The sequence below is a fragment of the Micropterus salmoides genome, unplaced genomic scaffold (genome assembly GCF_014851395.1).
Source record: "Micropterus salmoides isolate LMB-PRFRI ecotype aquatic unplaced genomic scaffold, ASM1485139v1 Ms_hic_scaffold_21, whole genome shotgun sequence".
NCBI lineage: Eukaryota > Metazoa > Chordata > Actinopteri > Centrarchiformes > Centrarchidae > Micropterus > Micropterus salmoides.
The window spans coordinates 22,589,263-22,604,369 of NW_024041262.1; the positions used below are offsets into that span (position 1 = coordinate 22,589,263).

A 15,107-nucleotide genomic window follows, 5' to 3' on the forward strand; every position below is an offset into this window, starting at 1 on the left:
TTCTGGTGTATTTATTAGATGCATTTCATTAGTTAACTACATTATTCTGCAATTAAACATTACTTATTATAAATTTCATTAAATTTAACTTTTAATTTAGCTAGTTTAGTTTCTTTCGCCAAGGCCCCAATTTTCATTTCTGCTTATTGGTGTCTTATTGGTGCCATTAAAAAAAACAACAACAAAAAAAAAACACACACATTTTTAGAGTCAGCACTTGAATTGTAATTAAAAATTTGGCTGTTGTCTAAACCAGCAGATTCAGGCAATCATGCAAAAAATCATTAGCTTGGCTGCCATTGAGGTCATGTCCACTGTATTTCTTTCTGCAGAAATGGGGGGTTTAGCCATTTCTATTTCACAGGCTGACTTTGATATGTTTAGACTGACCCCCTGGAAATGTTGACCACTAACAGCGCTGTGAAACAGAACATACACCAGGACACACATGCAAGCACAACAGGCAATACAATAAACATTCCTGCCAATGGTTTCACATTATGCCAGTGATTAATAGGTGGCGTTGATGCGCCAAGCCATGCGGCAGTGTGCCAGAAAAGGAAGGGAAGAAGAAGACCGCTAGCAAGTAAACATGGATGTGTCAAAATGTTCAAAGAAATAGTCAAATGTTTTATGATGAACACAATTGGTACTTTGTTTTGGTGAGTAACACTGAATGTAAACATAAACTTTGTTTACAAGAAAACATAATACATTTTGAAGGGACTAGAGATTTGTATTCAATTCAGAACCTGTGCACAATAAATCAGTGTTACATAGAAAATAAACTTATAAAAATAAAGTCTATAAAATAATGTAAGAGAAGTTTAAATAAAGAAAGCTCTGATCATTACGTAAGCAAGCCTACCTTTGATACTGGACACATCAATACTTACTGTTACATATAGGCCTACATTTCAGATAGTTCTTAAAATGTATTAAGGTACGATACCCAACGATACAAAAGACTCTTTGAAACAGGCCCTCATCTTGGGGATGAGATGGGGATGGGATTTAAAAACGTAATATTTGACAAATCTTAATAATTAAAGAGGGAGGTACATTGGAGGAACCCATGTTTTCACATGATAGCCTTTAGACTTGGGATTAGTCAAGATCAAGATCAAGAGATGGTCAGTTTATCTTGATTATAAATTGATAAATGCACTTGCATTTCGACATAATGAGCTATCATGGTGGTGGATGTTGCAACTACGAATTAACCCCTCTGTATTTGAATATGTTGAATTTAATTGACAACGATGTTTCTAAAATCCTGCTATAACCCTGGTACAAATGACTAAATTACAATATAAAACATTAAGTAATTAATGAACATAAATTTTCAAAATATCCTCCCAATGCCTCATAGGTTATATACAGACAACATATTCATAGCTGCACATATTTGTTTGTCTGAGCAGGAAACAGGCTCAACACTTTATGTAACTACACCGCACCTATTGATTAGAAAGTGACAGTAGTGACTAATCAAAAAAAATGGCACTGGAGGTTTACTTACTCTGTATACTTGATATATACTGGCAGGTGAGAATGACAATTTCTCAAGGTACCTGACTCAAATAAAATTTGCTACTGTTTCTTGGCATTTGTTTGTACCAGTCTGGTGTACCAGATGGTTGGGTTTTATCACATCAGGTTGGAGCTAAAGCAATTAGGCTAGTTACCAAAAAGGATATTGATCAGTGGGTGTGCTCACAAATCATTTTCCTCTGTCTAAACTTTGAAGTTATTGTACATTTGTTTTATTTTAGGTTCACACCACCCAATTTTGTAAAAAATTAAAATACCTCTCAGACATTGAGGTAAGAGACAAAAATACCCTGTAACACTATCAAAAATGACTGGTTTCTTTTCTGTCATTCTGAATACCGGCGCTAAATGAATACATACATTGTCCTATAACGCACCTACCTCCCTTTTGGTACTTCAAATAGGCTGAAACAAATGCTGTTATTACCATTTGACCCATGTCTGACAGCTATCAGAGATATTTGCCCACAACACAATCCCAAGGAGACTTGGGTGTCCATCATCACCACTGACTGATCAGTCAAGCTGGTTGTACTGCCCGGCAAGCATACTATGTGGCAGGGCTTCAACGTTTTAGCCAGATCTGGACGAATCTAGTCTCATTAATACTTTAGTTAGTAGATAACAGAACATAATGGCTTTTGGGTGTAAAAAATAGCACCTCAGTTTTTCCCTGAGGGTTAATTTCATATTTTATGAAAGTTAATTCATTTTTAGGATGTTAGCGGAGGTTGGTTTTGGTTCTGAGCCAGGTGGCCCAACTCTACTAAATGGTCTGTACTTGTACAACGCCTTTCTAGTCTTTTACACTATGTCACATTCATACACTGATGGCAAAGGCTAAGGTGCCAACTGCTCATCAGAACGGAGATAACATTCACCCGCGTTCACACACCGATGAAACAGCCATCGGGAGCACTTTCGGTTTCAACATCTTGCCCAAGGATACATCGACATGCAGACTGGGGGAGCTGGGGTTCGAACCACTGACCTTCAGATAAGTGGACAACCACTCCACCTGAGCAACAGCCACCCCTACTATAACCATACAACCAACTAGGGCTGGGCGATATGACAAAAAATTCATATCCTGATTCAGGCCATTTCATATCCCAATAACGACACATATCCCAATATAGAACAAATTTTGTAAATTCAATAAAATACCATGAGTAACTGTTATTGAGTTAATTTCCAACATTAACTTGTGATATTTATCTGCATCATGGTGGGGTAACTTATGCGATTCTGGAGAAATCCAACACCTTTATAAATACCATGATAGTGAGAGTGAACAACGACACAGCAAGTAATGGGACTAACTTTAGCTAAGTAGTGGGTTAGCAAACTGCTGCTACTTGCTGGTGCAAAGCTATTGAGAGCACGAGACGGTCCGGAGCAGCACAGCAGCTCCAAATTACAATACTCACAGTTCTACTGCTGCTATAGCTAACATCACAACAAAAGCACGTCATGGTGATCTAGAAAGTAAACTGATTGTCTGTGGGCAAGTCATTAAAAGTTATCTGACACACACATCATGGCTGGAACTGCTGGAATAATGTTGCGTGGCTCAACAGACTTCTCTTTGGTATGAGCTCCTTGTTTTAGCTTGCATGGTCTGAGTCCTCCTGTTCAGTATTATCCAGTTATGATTTAGCTTCACTCTGCTCCAGGTTTGATTATCCTGCATGCACCGTGATGAAGTTAGTTTCAAGTTGGATATTAGTTTTACATATCCAATGTAAAAACTAGCTTCACTGCGGTGCAAAGCGCCGTCCCCTTGCGGAAATATTACGGTAAAGTGTGGAATTTGCGACACAACACAATAAACAATAGAGCATATTTGTTGAAGATAGATGTTTTTCTATCGTCAAACAATATATATTGTCATATCGTACAACCCTACAACCAAACATACAACCTTACAGATTAAAACTGTGGGTTTACAGTATCAATCTGGTATGTAAATACTGTGTGTTTGGTGTCCAGCTATTGTTTAAATATGTGTAATAGCTACTTGAGTAAGAGATAGGGAAAGCATAGGAGCGGGAAATTGTGTCTTTTTTTCTGTCAGTTGAAAATCTGTATACTGTAAATCACTATGTTGAACTGATAGGGATGATTCCTGTGTAAAGTAACATGCAGCAGTAAGTAGACATCACTTTTTAATTATAACTGGCAAATGTTCATTATATATTTGTATAGAACTTCACAACACTTAGTTTTTATTAGTTTAATAATGACATCCTTTTAATAAGGTCAGAGCACAGCGGCGATACCAATCCAGTACATTGGATTTGTGCACCTGTCTCTCTTTGATAAATACACACACACACACACACACACTATTTCTCCTGCTTGCACTGTTGCTGCTACGTCCTTACCCTGACATACATAGACACACACACACTCTTACTTATTTCCACACTCAGCCACACAATAAATCCACACAGACACACTCATTTGCACACACAAAAACACACAATCAAACCCCACCTGCCGGCATGTTAATTGGGTCTCAGTGTGTGTCGTACCGTCCAGCTCTGGCCTTGTTCAATGTGAAAGAAGACTTTAGCAGAGGATACAGGTGCAACGGAGCAACGCTAGGCATTATGGGAGCATTTGGCAGATGAGCACAGGGCGTAAAGGAACACAATCTCTCTGCCCTGGGCTTTCCATTCACAGACATACTGTCTGAGTCAGAGGTGCCAAACGTCCAGCCTGTAGGGATCACAGGGCAGCACTAAGAAGAGCTGGACTGTTTAACACTGCCAGACAGGGAGGTGGGAGAAAATAAAGAGCTAGGAGAGGACAGAGAAAGGATGGGATAAAACAAGAGAAAAGGTACGACTGGGATACACAGAGGAAGGAACATTATGAAATGCATTAACAGCTGGGGGAAGGCAGAGTAGCAGAGAGAAAGGAAAGCGGTCTCCCTCATGCAAGAGACAACATTAAAATCACACACTGCAGGGACTCACTCACCCAGTTTCCTCTTTGATCCTGGTTCTGTTATCACCGGAAAACCCAGCCTTGACCCAGCTGGCATGATTTCTACTGCTCTCATATATTTATACCCTGGGAAACAACAGAGACACAGAAATACACAGACAGAACCTTGTATGCAGGCATTCGAGAAGAAACAACAGCTTATGATTATATACTGGGCTTTTATTTTCTTCTTTGTTACCAAAGAAAGGTCCACGCCACAAAGCAGGAACCAGAACTGAGTGTATCAATATTAACATTTGTAAGAAGAGATTTGCACCATTATAGTGTACTGCAGTTCACAATTAGCTAACTGACACAAACAGATCTCCGCTTGAGAGGACAATCATCTGTTGCTTCAATGCTCAAAAGGATCCAAAAAACATGATTTGCAGTATTTTCAGAAAGCACCAGCTCTGGAATATGATTGGGTTATGAATGTTTGTAAAAGGATGAAGCTTGTTCTTTTTAACTTCCTGTGGAATACACTGCTCAGACTTACTCCAGCTGTTGTATGTTATATGTTGTGTGTCATGTTAAATCAAGGACAGGATAAAGCATTAACAATATTACAATTTATCTTTTGAAGTTAAATATACAGTATAATACTACTACCTCGCAGTTCCCGTCATGGTGCATCAGGTGCAGGTAGAGCTTCTTAGTTCCGAAAGTGTGTGAGCACATTTTTGATTCACCATAAATTTTTACTAAACTGCCAATATTGAAAATCTCCAGAGTTGATTTCTTGCCATAATTTACTCTTTGGTGAATTTGGTGATGAAACAGAATAAAAAATGCAATGCATTTCAGGGAGATAGATTATATGCAGTAAGCTCATGCCACTCAGAAATTCTTGCTAATTTAGTATACATGGGGGCATTTCTCGTGTACACAAAATCTACATACTGTGCAGTTGGAACGCACTACATACTCAATTTGACGTCATACTTGTATGAATAGTACATTGGCATGCGATTTTTAACACACCCTGGGAGTCTACATCCATGCTAGCCGCTGTGTGAGGGTGTATTTGGCCAGCATGCTAACCCCAGCATGCTAACACGCTGATGCTAAGCAGGTATTATGTTTAACATGTTCACCATCTTAGTTTAATGTGTTAGCATGCTAACATTTGCTAATTAGAACACATAGCTGAGGCTGATGGGAATGTCGTTAGCGTGAGTGTAATTCTTAAGTCATTAACCAGAGTATTGTGCAAATTGAACTTTTAACCTGATCGTGGTGCCAGATGAAAAGTTAAGGGATCACAAAAGTTTTTACTATTCATCCTAAATGTGTGTATCAAATGTCATGGTGCTACCATAGCTACAAATGGCAAAACATTAGGTTGGGACTCATTCTTTGTCGTCTAAAGCTGAAAGTTCTTCTATAGAATATTCATGCTGTAAGCTCTTATTAATGAAAGATGGAAAAATAAGGAGACTAATGGTCTAACAAGACGGATGGTTTTCCCCTCTTTTTTTAATAAACCTATAGCTGAGGTGGGCCACCATCTCCACTAACGTCATAAAAAGCAATAAACGTCTCTGAAATAAAACATTAACCTTCAGGGGAAAGGAGCGGAGGTACTATTTCACCCAACAGAGGCCATATATTTAATGACTGGGGTTATTATGAAGGTCATTATCTACTAAATAGATGAGACAAGACAAGATGCGTCAAAAAGGGTGAAACCCTGGAAAAATAAGCACATGTAATTGCTCTTTATTTAACCTTATGTTGCTGTAGCTTTGACATTAATAATGTGATGGCATTCGATTTAGACTTGAGTCGTGTTGGAAGAAAATGTCAGCAGGTCTGACCTCGTCAGGTTGTTGTTGTGACTTTTACAAAAATTTACTCGGCGAGCTTATTCAAACATGAAAAATTGCCACCAAATGTAGGTAAAAACACAATGGCGACTCAGAGTTACCCACTCTGTTCATGGCTCTAGACTTTCTAGGTCCACTGATGACGGCAGAAGTGCCCTTTCATTACTTTATACAGTGACATAGAGGGAGAAGAGGGGAGGTTTTATCCCTGGAGACAAAGTAAGAAAAGGAGGAGAGTAGGAGAGGTAGTCTCAGTTGAACGACCTCTACCAAAGGTAATGTATGAGTTCTTGTGGTAATCGCTATAATGAAGCAGGAAGCTGGTTGTGAGCGAAGCATACGCTTTCACTTCTACAGTCCAGTGGGGCCCAGAGAGCCTCAGCAAATGAGCCCATAGATCCAGGACAGAGAAGGGCTAGTGTGTGACTGGGAAGGAGGGGGGATTGGCTGTATGAGGGATATTTTGGATGGAGGAGCAAAGAGCAAGGGAGAGATAGGGCAAAGGAAGTTTAGTAGAAGTTGTGTGAGTGTGTGTATATGTCTGTGTGTGATAAATGCCTAATTTCTGTGCACAGACAAGGTGGATGTTCCTGTGTCCCTGTTCTTTATTTTATTCCTATCAGTGGCCACTGCACTGTCTTTACTGAAGCATGTGAGCTGGTCTGTAGAAGAGATGTTTAAATATTCTATGGATATTAATCTGGATATATATTGGCAGTGTATATCTTGCTCCATGTAGCCTGTGTATAGGACCTCCATACACTACTGAATCATAATATCCACTTGGCGATTGTTATCAGATTTTTGCTCCATGGATAATTATGTCCTTGAGCTTAAATGTAGGCAGATGGTGTATGCCGTTAGGATTTTTATGGAAATGTGGTCACTACATACAACAAGGTGAATGCTTAGCTCTTTAATATACATTCTCTTATATAGTTTTCATCCAAATAGAAACACAAACAGACTCTAAACAATGTCTGGTTGTTTTTGACATCACATTTACTTTGTTTCCCTTTGAGTCTCATTTTGAGACCAAATATGAAAACAGGGCACAGTTAACGGAGCTGTGCAGATGAAGCCTTAGGTAGAAACAACACTTGTACAAGCTTTAATTAAATTTAATTAAATAGATGGCTTTTTAAGTCAAAATTCCATGTGAGTGCTATGGACCTAATCCAACAAGTCATCATACCTAAATGACAAAATAGGTTGTTTATTAGTGCCTTACACATGCGACTGTTCCAAAAACAGGAAAAAGCGTGGTCATGGTTAAAGTTGAAAAACATGCTTATATCCACATCCAGCAGTTATGGAGAAACATTATTATTCACTTGGACCTGTGTTTGTGTCCACCTTATGAATGCAATATCCACTCTCTTTTAGTTCTGTTTTTTGGTCTCCACCAACTCCTGAGGTAAACATCTGGCTCTTTAGCTGCTAAATGCTGGTGAATGATGTTCACCAGCTAGTCTTTAACTGTGTCCGTCTACTGTTTGGTGTGGAGCAGGTAGCATATAGTGGACTTTTTTGAGCTTTTCCACTGAAAACAGCTGCTTGCTATTCCCGAAAACGACACTATTAGAGCGGTGAGAGTAAACCAAAACAGTTAAGTTATGGGCCAGACAGCAAAACAACGAGCTGAAATTCACTGTAAAGCTCAGTAAAGCCAAAGGGAGCTGCATATTCAGGTGTTAATTCTCTGTAGGTTCGTGCCTATGATAAACCTCTTCACATTGTTATAAAAAAAAATCAATTACTTAACTGTAATTTTTCTAGTATGGACAGTCTCACCTCATCATAAATGTTCATACGTCTCTTTTCAGTAGCACCTTTTTCTGTTGTTTTTATAGCATAATGTAAACACTTTTAATCAAGATCTGTTTTGCTCATATATGATATACAGTGAGTACAGATATGATATTAGAGTGTCAGTGTGTTTGCCAGAGAAAGAAAACTGCACCAGACCCAACAGCATGATGTCAGCACAGTACACATCACAGGACCGTAATATCTTCCTAGTGTAAACACCAGTCTTCGGGCAGCTGGCAGGTGACTGGCACAGTCCGTCTGTGTCGTTTGTTTGATCAAACAGGCGGTTTTGTCCACACATGCATTCTCTCTCTGTGCAAATGTTCCTCAGTGGGTTTTTTTTTTTCTGGCAGCGTGTGCACAGACGTGTGATTGTGTGTGCGCCTGTGCATGTGGGAGTGCTTTTGGATCATCCTGTTAGACCAGCTAGGAAAAGAGTCATAGATTGGCTGAGGCTTTATCCCCCTCTCTCTTGAAACACAAGGAAAATAGCACCGTGGAGGAAGGGAGCAGATGAAAATAGCTCAGTAGGCAATCGCTGACTCACAAGGCAATGCTGGGAGTCAGGAAGACATCCATTCCAGTATGCATCAAATCAACTAGCTGTTGTGTAACTCCCTCAGCACCCATAAATCAAACTCTTCTCAGAGTGCCTAGCTACAACTAGAATGACTTTTGTGCACATGCCCCCTCTGTGGCTGCATAAAGAGAGGGCAGTGAGATCATAGGTGCCATTTATCACTTTTGACAGCATTGCCCAGAATCTTTGGGGCGGGGAGGGGGGGGGTAGGACAAGGCCAGTTGGCTGTGATGTAGCATGGTCAGCTAACTATCCAGCTCATTCATCATGCCACTCAAGGAGCGTAGGCTGTCAAAGCTCATGTTTTTTTAAGTACTGTGAAATGGAACAAGAGCACGAACTAGAGTCAGATGTAAATCAGTCTAATTAACATATCAGCTACCGTACATGCACTGGTTACTCATTCACCTGTAGGGCCAAAAATTATATGCAGTTTTGGCAAAAGAGAGATGCTTAAGGAGCATGATGGCATTGGACTTCTTCAGGCTAATGGGGATATTAGCTAGAGAAAATATTTATATGCACACAAGTACACTATATTGTCAAAAGTTTTAGGACACCCCTTCAAATCATTGAATTCAGGTGTGCCAATCACTTCCATGGCCACAGGTGTATAAAATCAAGCACCTAGGCATGCAGACTGCTTTGACGAACATTTATAAAAGAATGGGTCGCTCTCAGGAGCTCAGTGAATTCAAGGATGGTAACGTGATAGGTTGCCACCTGTGCAATAAGCCCATTCATCAATTTTCCTTGCTACTAAATATTCCACGGTCAACTGTTAGTGGTATTAAAGCAAAGTGGAAGCGATTGGCAACAACAGAAACCCATCATAAAGTGGTAGGCCACATAAAATCACAGAGCGGGATCAGAGCATGCTGAGGCGCACAGTGAGCAGAAGGCACCAACTTTCTGTAAAGTCAATGGCTACAGACCTCTAAATGTCGTGTGGCCTTCGGAGTAGCTCAAGAACAGTGCGTAGAGAGCATCATGGAATAGATTTCCATGGCCAAGTAGCTGCATCCAAGCCTTACATCACCAAGTGAAATGCAAATCGTTGGATCCAGGGGTGTAAAGCACGTCGCCACTGGATACCAGAGCAGTGGAGACGTGTTCTCTAGAGTGACGAATCTCACTTCTCTGTCTGGCAATCCGATGGACGAGTCTGGGTTTGGTGGTTGCCAGGAGAACAGTACTTGCCTGACTGCACTGTGCCAAGTGTAAAGTTTGGTGGAGGGTGCATTATGGTGTGGGGTTGTTTTTCAGGGTTTGGGCTTGGCCCCTTTGTTCCATCGAAAGGAACTGGAAATGCTTCAGCATACCAAGACATTTTGGACAATTTCATGCTCCCAACTTTGTGAAAACAGTTTGGGGATGGCCCCTTCCTCTTCTAACATGACTGCGCACCAGTGCAAAAGCAAGGACGATAAAAACATGGATGAGTGAGTTTGAGAGACATGAGTTTGCGAGAAAGGCCTTCTTGGCCAATATCTTTGCCTGACCCTTACAAATGCACTTCTAGATGAATGTTCAAAAATTCCCATGAACACACTCCTAAACCTTGTGGACAGCCTTCCCAGAAGAATTGAAGCTGCTTTCAGACTAAACGTGAATTTAATCCTCGCGACGCTTTCCTCGCGTGAGTACATTCGCTGCAAGTGTTCACACACAACACAAGAAGGCAATTAGAACCCGCAAAAATTCACTCGAGTTGGAAATTTTCAACTCAAGGATGGTAACATACCTTCGCGTCGCCGGCACCGCCCCCTTCGCGTTGCTTCGCGCTGCCCAACAGGAAATTCACCGCCCCGAACGCTGGCTTCGCTTTTGGTCTGAAAGCACAGATATAGCTGCAAATGGTGGGACAACTCTATATTAAACCCTACATATTAGGAAAAGCATTAACCTTCACGTGTATGTAAATGCAGGCATCCCAAATCTTTTGGCAATATAGTGTATTTTGGTAATGATCAGGGTTTTGGATTATCCTGGTCATGTGTTTGCATAATTAACTTCCTGGTTTGAGAAAGCTGATGGTGTCATGTAAAAACCGTAACCAGGTTTCTGATCACTGCTTCCTCAACAAGTTATGAAGTCAGTAACTGATATAATAATGTTCTAAATGCTGAAACTAAAGTAAAAGGCTGACTCTGGTAATGCAGAGGATAGACTGTACATGTTGCTTTGGTTTTCCATTGCTGATATTTAGATGGATAAGCTAAAGCCAGCAAAAAAAATAAAGTCCGCTATAATCATTATTTTATTATATTTTTTATAATAATGAAGTATCAAATGACAATATGAAAACAATGTGCCTAACGATGTAAATAGGGTGGCTCATAGTGATGAACGTGCATCTGAATCTGCAGTTCCTCTCGGATTTAATAGCGATTTTCAGTTTGTCGTTTGTCTGTCCAATTCACAACTTTATTTTTCAGTGAAAAAGCTCTGAAAACCCACTGTACTCTACCTGCTCAACAGTAAGAAACAGCGACTGTCAGATGGAAGTGATGGAAAGTGATGTGCCACTGTAAATAGGCTCAAAGAAACGCTGATACATCTCAGCCCTTGAGAGACACAAAATCTAAGTGTACACTGAAGGCTAAGTGCCATGAAAAAAATCTGTATGAAACAGTGGTTTAAAACTATTAGGGAACCTCAGACTAGACTCTTGTTCAGTCTGTCTTTATTGACAACTATGTACCAAATGTACAGACTTTAGCTAAATCTATTTAACTGTGTGTGTGCGGAGTGGGACTGCACTGTGTATTGACTGATCTCAGAACTTACCAAGGACGCCAGTTGTTTTTGTTATTTTCCTCCAGAGCCCTCTTCTTTCCTTGGTTTTTCTGTGTATTCATCAATTGGAGTCGTACGGCTTTGGGTTAAGGGTAAATTCTTTGCTCAGATTGAAACATTTTCACATTGTGTCTTCACTTCACTTTGAACCCCCCCCCCCCCCCCCCAAGGGCGATTTTGCATCAATTCACATTCCCTGCATCGCATCTTTGCACTGATTTGGCATGTAATCACGCTGACTCTAGAGTTCACTTCACCTTCAGTCTGTACAAAATTTTAGAGTAATAAAACAGGGAGGTAAAAAAAATCAGGTTTCTCCCAAACACCTGTAGTAAACAGAAACTATTCATTGTGATAACTGGATTTTTCTTTTTTGAAGTGAGAAGACATAGAAAGGCACTGAATCATCTTTAGATTTCACATGGAATATGTCCCTCAGTCTTCCTCCTGTGTCTCTGTAGCCACTTTGCTTTTTAATATTTTACATTGTGTGTGCCAGCAATCCGACTACTCTCAGTTGAAAAATGCTTTGTTCTTTTTTTGTTTGTGGCGAGTAGCTGCCTGCTTGATGTTTTTAGCACTGCTGCAGCAGTCCTGTTCGGTGACCCCTGCCTGAATTATTAAATGTTTTTATTTTGCTACATTTAATTGAATGGAAACAATCTGGCGGTTTAATTATGAGAAAGCAAACAACTGTCTGTGTCTGTCCTCAGGTTGAAGCTCTGAGTGATGCAGTCTCTGTTCGGTGGAGGGGAGCTAGGGCTGCTGGGAGGAGGCGGCGACGCAGGGGGCCTGAAAGAGGATGGCTGTGGCAGTGTGGCGTGGCACTCCTCCACCCTGCCCCCCGACGATGTCTACTCAGCCTCCCACTTTGCCCTTATCACCGCCTATCAGGACATCAAGACGAGGCTGGGCTGCCTGGAGCGGGAGAACAGCAGTATCAAGAGGAAGCTCAAGATCTATGAGATCAAGGTGAACGGTTTTTATGGCAGATCACAAAGTCAAATATTACTTAAGATTTTTGAAAATAAGTTGTTATTGTTGTTTTTGTCCTTGTTGTTCAGGGATAGGGCTAGTTTGTTTTTTGATTTATTGGAAGTCTTTCAAAAGGGGAATGTGCTGTCCACTCACCCTTAGCATTTTTCATTTTTATGGAGGCAGTGAGATTGTACACAAAGATAAAAGGAGTGAAAGCTTTGGTGGGCTTTGATCTTCGACCAGCGGGGGAATAAATAAGACTCCAAAAGTGGGAAATTATTCTGCTGTATCTCAGTAGAAGGCTAGTGAAGTTTTAACTCATGTTTAAGTAAAACTAATTTTGTTACAACTGTAAGGAGACCTGGAAGCAACAGAGCCAATTGAGATGCTATAAAAGGGCTGTGCACACATAACCCCTTGTTGAAACTGAATTAATAGCTCACAGGAGCTAATGTGGCTGAGTAAGCCTAGTCCTTTCATGTATGGCTCCCATTTACACCTGATTAACATGCGGTCTGTATATGGATCCAGTATCTGGATAATGAGGAGAGGTCACAGGCTTTTGTATTGTTGTATTGTTGTTACTGTTTGTAGTTTCGCAGCCCAAAGTAATGTATTGAAATAGCTTTTTTTGCTTAACCAACAGTCTAAAACACTTAGATATTGATATTACCTTTATAAACAACAAAGAAAAACAGCAAATCCTCACATTTAACAAAGTTGAAACTGGGAGGAAATGGGGGCCTGAAATACACACATGCACACACAGGACCTATACACATGCAGTTGTTGGGGAGAGATGTTGTGGGGCTGCCAGTGGTAGATAAATCATCTTAACATAATTAGATTTTCCTTGAAGATAATGGTGTGTGTATGACTGATTTAATGAGACACAAACAAGACAGAAGGGCAATAAACAGTATATTACTACAGCTTCTTGGATCTTGGATTTTGAGGTTGGTGAGGTTCTCCGACTTCCCATGTCATCAAATGTATGCTCCGTCATGGACTGTGGACAATACATTTTGTAAATATACTTTAAAACGCAGCATTGTTACTTCTTCATAGATTTAATCTTACCTTTCTCATCTTTTAAACTTACAGCCACTGACAGTTTTAGTTTGATTAATTAAGCCCTGACTTGCTCTGTACAGGGGACATAGATCAATTTTTGTACAAAATGCAAATGAGAAGTTCATGTCTGATTCTAGTATTTTGTCACCCTATCCATGCCAAACACCTCCGTGAAGCTAGAAGGCTCATCTAGAATCTCAAACCAACCATTTTTATCCATGCCAAGCACACATCAAACACCAAGCATCTAAATGATCTTTTATCACAACATAGATCACATTTTAATCACTGTACATGGCTATACAATTATTGCCTTCTAGATTTCTCTCATCACATCCTACACCTCAGTCCGACCACTCTAAAGAAAGCTCAGCTCCAGCTGTGATCAGCTGTGTATATCAATCAAATCACAAAACTCACAGAGTTATTAGCTGGATAAAAGTAACAAAAAACACACCAATCTCTCTAAGCTCTCTCTGAGTTTCGGTTCGCCAGCTGGCCGACATACACGCAGACATCCAATATGCCAAACGATTTGTCTGCTCAAGACAAAGAGATATTGCCCACTTACAGCCCTGTAGGATGTTCTGAAGTTATGGGCCTGTATAGCATGGGAGTTCATTCGGTTATAGGAATGTTGATGAATATTCACTGTTTTTATCAATATTTCAATGTTGTGGAAGCTTTATGTTATTTGGAACTTGGTTGTATGGACAGAAATTGTGTTTTGAAGAAAACTCCCAATACCAGTAAACAGTAAATATGGCCAAAACACAGACAATTGTGTAATAACTGTTGTATATTAGCTTCTTTTCATCAAATTTACGGTTACAGTTGTATTTGAGGTGTATTAGAAGATATTCAGTTGCATTATAATCCGTTGGATGATGGTTTTGATAGTGATATTGCTATTAAAATATAGATTTTATAGCAGGAGCGGATGAAAATATAATTTTGTCCTTTACTGCATCTCCATTTACTCTTTAATAGCAAAATAAATGTGTTCATTTATAGTTGATTCATATTCTGATCTATCAAAGGAGACCAGAATTATACATCTAGGCCTAAAGGTTGAGGAGTTATTTATGATTCATTTTGGGTTATTATTTTATGCATTTCTTCCCAGAAACAGGAGCAACTAGCTTGTAGTTACCAGCAGGTTATTTACATCAGCATACTTGTTAATAATAATAATTATTGGTGACATCGATTGGGAGTCATCAGCAAAATAGTTCATCAGGGAGTTCATAAGGGCTCATCCAGTGGGTCATGAGAATTCAGATATAAGAAACAGACAGGGTTGTGGTTGCTGGTTATTTGATATATATATGTATAATGTCTATCCTGATCCCAACAAAAGTTAGCTACTTGAGTATTTTTCACTGTCAATGAGACTGTAAATATTTCTGCATAGCCAGGCCTGTTTGCTTGGTGGTATAAATCAAGACTGCTTTTCGGTTGGATGAGAGAGCGGGTGAAGCAGAAAT

General features: G+C 39.9%; 1 protein-coding gene across 1 annotated transcript in view; it reads left to right on the forward strand.

Annotated features, from left to right (window-relative positions):
- tbkbp1 (TBK1 binding protein 1) overlaps window positions 1–15,107 on the forward strand; it is a 58,101-nt gene that overhangs the window by 17,734 nt on the left and 25,260 nt on the right. The window contains exon 2 of the mRNA XM_038736394.1: window positions 12,282–12,540. Coding sequence (XP_038592322.1) covers window positions 12,298–12,540 — 243 coding nt within the window. The 5' untranslated portion in view covers window positions 12,282–12,297. The remainder of the gene's footprint in view (window positions 1–12,281; window positions 12,541–15,107) is intronic.